Here is a 7,235-nt window from a genome sequence, read left to right as displayed (position 1 = left end):
CCCAACATGCAAACTAATGTGTTTTTGTGAATGTTCCCAAGTCAAACTTTCTTTTGAAAGCATAATTAGGACAGAAAGGCCACTTTTAAGATCTACCGTCTCTTTGTCAAATGGCCTATAGAATGGGTTTTTCTGTTTAGTAAACTCTGTGTACACAAACAATGTTCTCAGTTCTCGAGTTCATGCGTAGAGCATTTGAGTTTAATTATTAATATGACATTTAAGTGATCAGCTCATTAAACTAGAGAGGTATCACTCTGAACGGCAAGAAAAACTCAGTCTAATCACTTTCTACAGTGGTGTTACTGAGTGAACGTTCTTTCCTCGCCGGCTACAGAGAGCCCCGGAACCTGACAGCCGCCATGTCGGGCTTGAAGTTACTGGAGTTAACGTTAATTGGCGACAGTTTAAAACTCAAAGATATTCAATTTATGAGACAAAACAGAAAAAAGCAGAAAATCTTCACATTGGAGAGGCTGTAAGCAGCAATTATTTAGCATTGTTGTTTTGCTTTTCAAACGATTAATTTGTTATCCAAATTGTGGAAATTAAATTGCTGTTGATCAACTCATTAGTTAATCAAATACAAGTTTCCGCACTGCTTAATTTTCACACCAGTCGCAAGACATGCTGACTCATATAAGGCCATTTTCCTCCCTGCATCTGATTGTTTTCAATAATAATTTACTGGTCCATCATATTGTGAACATTGTAGTCCTGTTTTAACCTGTGCGAACAAAGCTAATGGCTAATAAATGGAGCCCTCGCTAGCTCTGCCAACACACTAACATGTTCCATGTTGCTAACTATGTGTTTCCTGTGTTTAGGGTCTACGTAAGCGTGAGCTGCTGCGGGAGGTTTTACCCGTCATCGTTGAAAACTTGCGATTCCAGAGACTGTTCACTGAATACCAGGACCAGCTGGAGCTGCTGCGCAACAAATAACACATAGTGCAACAAACACGCACACACACACACACACACACACAGACTGACACAAACACACACTCAAACTCATCATGAAATCAGTACGGTTTGTCCCGGCTCGGCTCGGGAAACCTCTGACGGCTTTTTCTTAACTTGGGAAGCTTGAAACGCTGTTCTGGCTGAAAGCTGAAAAACACATCCTGGGTGTTTTAGGAGAACTTCATTAACAGCCAGTCCACAGCTTTTCAAGCGCTGGGAATTTTCAGTGCAGTTGCTCACTGGGGAGAAGTGGTTGGTGCTTAGTTTTATTTTTTTCTAATCACGATCTCAGTATGAACTTCTTCGTCTTTTGTCTTTTTTTTTCCTGCTAAAAGGTTTTTTTTTCTGACCTGTGACCCTCTCCTGCACTCCTAATTATGAACATAAAAAAGATTAACTTAAGAGAGGCGCTGATAGAAAGTTCACAGGTTGGATTCCTGCCACGTGTGAATCCTTATGTCTGTTTCCCTCCTCAGAGGGAAAGAGTTGAGGTGAGATGCTCATACAAATCAGAATGGATGTAAAAGAGCAATATGCTTGTACCAAAGTGATGCCTTTTAAGTGTAGAATTAACCACACGTCTCTATCTGCAAGGTGAAGGAAATGAGGGGAATCCAGACAAAATGGTTCAACCGGCTTTTTAAAGGCTAAATCTGCCAACGGGGGGGATTTTTCTGAGCATATTGGCTGTCTTTAAAAGTGACAATGCAAATGCCAAAATGTGAAGTCACAGCGAAGAAGATAATCAAATGTACAACCCCACTGGAATTTAAATTCTGAAATACAATGGAACTTTGGAAAACCAAGTCAGCAGGGATCTCAGAAATTAAAATGATGCATTTTTCCTCATTTCCACTGCATAGTTCGGCTCTACACGACCAATTTTCAATTTGGAAACAGCTAAATTCAATAAAACATAATGTTTTAACGCTTGATTCCACAATACACAACTTTTGTTAATGGAAAACCAAAGCAGAGCTCGAGTTGAGTAGAGCCGTACCATGCAGTGGAAATGCAGTGTTTGTCACTTTGCAGCTGATCCTAAATCACGGAAGCATTCACACGTCACTCAAAGAGCACTTAGAGCATTTCAGATGGTAGAAGATGTGTTTGTGCAAAAACCAGAAGCACAGCAGCCAATTGTGCATTGTTACTAAAAATCAAATGAGAAATCAGCTAACATGAACACAATGCCAGACTTAATAACAAAGTTTAAAAAAACAGTTAGGAGATGCAGGAATGTGTATCAGTCGCATCTTGAACTGCTACAATGTTAGACCTAAGTACAAGTTGTCAATACTAATGTCAATTTTTCAAGTTTGATGTCATTTAATCAATTGTAACACACAATAATCCTTTTTTTTAAACAAAATGATCAAACAAGGGTCTAACATAATAAATGGACTTAATAAGTCCCATTTGTATTGTGTTGGGTGAATAAATTCAGAACCAAGCTCCTTTATCATGACATCGCAGATTATATATTTACTGTCTACCACATTCTCCTGCCTGCCTGCAGGTGTTGCTGAAACACTTAGAAAGGCGGAATAAAAAAATCTTTATACACAGGTTTAACAAAACCTTAAGTGTGAATCCTCTGATCTGCCGAGACTTGGAACATTTTACTGTATAAGTGTGCCACAGTCCCGTACAGACACGTTTTATTGTGAATATCCGTAGCTGCTCTAGGAAAATATGCTGATGTCAGCCTTCCCGAAAGCAAAAACAGTCAATCTTCAAGGTATATTACTGTATGTGTATCAAACAGGCCTCCTGTCTCGGATGTGTTATTGTTTCACCACATGCGCATGTGAAGGGTTTGTTTCATTTCTTGTCCCTTGTAAATAACAACATATTTTTTGCTGCAGCCTGTTTGTTTTCTCTCTGTTGCCGGGCAAAAACCACTGCAAAGAAATGTGTTTAATCAGGACTTGTTTTTTTGTCTTACATCCGTTAACTTGACTTTCTAAGCGGTCATGAAACCCGACAAAACATCCTTGAACTTCACTTCAAGAAAAAAAGAACTTGTGTTTAGCTTTTTTTCCACAGCAGCAATCGTGCACTCCTCTGCCCGCCGCGTGTGTGTGTGTGAAAGAGTGTGTGAAAGAGTGTGAGAAGCTTGTTTACTGCTGTATTTGTCTGCACAGTGTGAAGAGCAGCACTGAGGCAGGGGGGAAGAACTCATCTTTACCAATCTGTACAGCATTACTTTCTTTCAGTTCTTTTTTTTGTTATTTTTGCTGTTAGTCATTTTTTAAATGTTTGTACAAGGCAATTTTTTTTGTTTCCATTTTCTATAAGAAGAAGAAAAAATGAGTGGAAACGAGCTGAAATTTAGCTTCTGAAGAAAGCGAGTGAAAAACTAAATAAATGAGGAGCAGTTTGGTTTTGGTAATTTCCTGTCCGGCATTTCTTAAGTGTGTGTGAACGAGAGAAACTGTGAGACAGCAGATGGGGGGGGGGGGGGGGGGGGGGGGGGTGAAATGAAGATAATATAAAAGAAGAACCTTTCATCTACCAAACACGTGATGTTATTTGTGCGACACAGATCCCACTTTGGACAAACAAAAGATCAAGTTAAATGAATGAATTTGTACTTGTGAGGTTTTCTTACTGGAGTTCTGCCATTTTTCCTTTGGACTTGTGACAATATGCCGAGTTAATGTGCTGTATTCTTTAAAGATGTCCCAGTGAACTCAGGATTTATTCTGCATTCTCCCTCACTTTAAATCTTACTTTAACCTAACACCTCTTGTGAAATGCTACTTTTATACAGAAGCCCTGAGAGGCGAGTGAGGAAGGAAAAATAAAATAAAAAATCTGGTCATTTTCTACATCTAATCTAAAAAAGAAAAGAAAATTCTTTCTTGTGTTTATAACTTAAGAACAGGTGGAGGACAAGTTTTGCAAGGATACTTCTACATTACTTTTTCTGTGTAAACAGTAGTTTTGATGCTCATTTCAGCCACAGAATATGCCAATATGCTTATTTTTTTTTAAAAATAGATGCTGTAGTACAACTACCATTAGACAAGTAATAATTGAGGTAGGTTTGGAGACACTACTTTATTTAATCATTAAATCTCGTCTCGCTGCCGTCTCTTAACCTGCTGCTCGTATAGACCATAGACTGTATATTTATTAATTTATTAATATTAACGCTCTATGGAACAGAACAATCTTATTTCTCCAGGTTGGAGGAATTGGTTTGGATGAAATTAAGTTTGTAGCTCATTGGAAACCTTACTACCAGTGTTGGGGGTAACGCAATTACAGTAATATCTCACAGTAATACAGTAATCCACTTTGCTGGAACGCAGTAATATAAGTCATTACTAATTCAATTTCGGTAAAATTTTACTCGTTACAATCTCAGTACCGCGAGTTATCATTTAGTGGTGTTTTGTTTTTTTAAGAATTCACAGGAGAAAGAAAAAGCTGTAAAAATGATTTCCTGTTGCTGGATTCGATGGTTGCGATGACTACAGAGACAGATACATTTGCGAGATGGATATTATTTCCAGGAGTTATGACGCTATGGAGCTGTCCCGTCTCTGTCCCCGTGGTCCGAGCATAGACCGTTAACATTGGTATATTATATCAATATACATACAGTCTATGGGTCCAAGCCAAAGACGGAACGGACAACATCTGTGTCCCAACGGTTGACGATGAGCACGAGCAGCAGTGTGTACGAGCTGCTAGCAGATAGAAACATGTCGGGAATTAATGTTTCTGCTTGCTACACATAACATTATATTTTATCAGCCGTGGAGAGTAACTCTGCCTTGGAACGGCTTCAAATGACGACCGTGTCTTTTACTGGGACCATTAGTTCACTATGTCTCAGTTTTACAAACTAGAAAGTGAACAACTTCAGCTTGACGAACACGTTTTGCGTCTTTAGCGTCTCCCGTTCATCTCAGTAAGCTAGCAAGAGTACACAACAGACAACTTCCGTGTAGGTTGCTTCAAAGTAAAAGCACTTCCTGTGACGGTTCGCAGTAAAACTAAATTCCTGTTGAACAAATAAGGTTAAGTAACTTTTCACATATCAGCTGTAAATCAAGTACTGTAAACAATGTAAATAGTGAGTTTTAACCACACTATACTTGACCATTTGCTTTAGACAACTTTAGTTTTAAACTAAACATAAATTTCATATTCAAGTGCTTTACAAACATTTTACAACAATACAACTGTAAGGTAGTTTTAGTCGAGTATGTTCATTTTCTTTTACTTGCTTATTGTACGATTTAATTATATATTTGCATAGCTTTACTTTGCATTTTTATATACATTTTACAAAATATTATGAATACTCTATGATGTATTAAAGTGGATAAAGAGGAGACTTTATTGATCCGGTAGTGAAATTCACACGCTAGCTTCCAAGTCAAACGTCTGGTGTTATTTTGGTGAAAGTAACTCAAAAGTAATGCAAAAGTAATGTAATGCAATACAATACAATATTGTAATATAACTAATTACTAAAAAAATTAAACTAACTAGTAATCACTAATATATTACATTTTGGAAGTAACTTGCCCAACACGGCTTACTGCGGTAGGAAAGATGCGTCATTTGTAATTCAACAACATTTCGCTTTAGAGTAATTGATCTCGGGAGTTAACTTTACCAAACCATCTAACTTTACCAAAGTGTGTCCTCCCCAATGTTGACGGCAAATCTGCGCAATTGGGTGGATAACTGTTACTTTTGTATTTGACATGTTGTGCATTTAGGCCTGTTTTTTAATTATTATAATTATTACTAATTACGCTTGAAAGCACAAACCGTTTCCAGCAAAGTGAAGTTAAATATGAAATGACCTAGGTTAAAGTGTTTTAATGTCATGTGTTCCGGCTTTTTAAAGTCAGACTCTTTCATAAGAATTTATTTTCTATGTCAAACTAGATGTTGTGGTTTGGGTTTAATTTTCCCTTTCTTTGGCCTCCTTGTGTTTTTGTCTTAGTTTTCTCCGTTGTCTTGTGTACCCTGTGTCTGTGTTCTACTTCATGTTTTATTTTGATAATGTAGTTTCCTGTCTTGTCTAGTCTTGTCTAGCTTTGCTTTGTGCTTGTCTGATTGTCCTGCCCCGCCCTAAAGTGATTCACCTGACATCTCACCTGTTCCCCATTACCTCATTACCTCTTGTATTTAACCCCAGTGTTTTCTTTGTCTCTTGTCAGATCATTCCAGTTTGTGTGTCCTGTCGCTGTGTCCAGTCTGCCTGTTACTGTGAACGTCCCTGTGCCTGTGTCCCTCCTTCTCCCAGGCCTGTTTTGGACTCTTTTCCCTTTGGATTTTTGGACTTCTCGTGTTCCTTGGATTTGGCCTTTTCCCAGTGCTCCCTTTGACTTTTCTTTGAACTGTTTTTGCCCTTGTTCATTGCTCCTGTCGTTTTCTCAATAAATCATCCTGTGTTTTCCCGCCAACCTGCATCTTGGTCCTCCTTCTCCTGCCACCCCACAACACTAGATTTGGTCACACTAATACAGGACAATGTGACACAATGTTGTAACACTCAACATTTTGGGTTCTAGTCTGCACCATGAAATTTACCAACTTCTACTCTGGGGACTACCAACGTAAAACTTCACAACCATCTCCTGCTCTCCTTCTGAAAGATCAGATAGAGTCAGCCAAAGGCGGGAGTCTGGCACAACTAAAACTGTTTCTGTTAACCCTTTCCTTGACTGGGTTACAGGTGCATAGCATTGGCTACAGCGGCACAGGATAGTAAACCTGTTTCAAGCCCTTTGAATCTGTAATTGATCTTATGTCACTAACAGACAGGTTCACAAACTCGAAGCTGATGTTTTGAGTTTATTGTAATCTTTACCAGTTATGATGGACTCCTAAACTATACAGATGAATTATGTGTAGTTTTGTTTCTTATGTCAGATCTTGGAGCTGGTTTATGACACTGAACATGAGGTCTTATCTTCACTGTTTTGCGTCCTTAGTGTACACATTCAAATTACATTTAAATTCAATGCAAATTTTAAGCGTTCCATGTAAAAGAGACAAAACTTCTCCTCCTGTTGAGATAAGCTTGAACTGAACACATGAAATGATCTGCAACCTTACCGATGCCTATTTAAAGCTGTTTTAAATGCCCAGTTTCCAGCAAAGTGCAGTTAAATATGAAATATGTTTTAGTGTTTAAATGTCCTGTGTTCTGGCTCCATTTGTCTTTTTACAGTCAGAGTCTTCAATATGAGTTTTCTTCTTTTTGCGTGCAGTATCTCAAACTGTATTTGCTCT

General features: G+C 38.3%; 1 protein-coding gene across 3 annotated transcripts in view; it reads left to right on the top strand.

Annotated features, from left to right (window-relative positions):
- hira (histone cell cycle regulator a) overlaps positions 1–2,418 on the top strand; it is a 15,658-nt gene extending 13,240 nt beyond the window's left edge. The window contains exons 25-26 of one of the 3 annotated variants that reach the window (XM_032515348.1): positions 828–961; positions 1,000–2,418. In XM_032515348.1, the coding sequence (XP_032371239.1) occupies positions 828–944 (117 nt within the window). In that variant the 3' untranslated portion in view covers positions 945–961; positions 1,000–2,418. Of the gene's footprint in view, positions 1–827 lie in introns of all 3 variants that reach the window. The other 2 variants (XM_032515347.1, XM_032515349.1) reach the window with 2 other exon arrangements.
- The last annotated feature ends 4,817 nt before the right edge of the window (positions 2,419–7,235 follow it).

This window comes from Etheostoma spectabile, chromosome 5 (assembly GCF_008692095.1).
Source record: "Etheostoma spectabile isolate EspeVRDwgs_2016 chromosome 5, UIUC_Espe_1.0, whole genome shotgun sequence".
Classification (NCBI taxonomy): domain Eukaryota; kingdom Metazoa; phylum Chordata; class Actinopteri; order Perciformes; family Percidae; genus Etheostoma; species Etheostoma spectabile.
The sequence above is the reverse complement of the archived record's forward strand: the minus strand, read 5'-3'. Positions and strand labels throughout refer to the sequence as shown.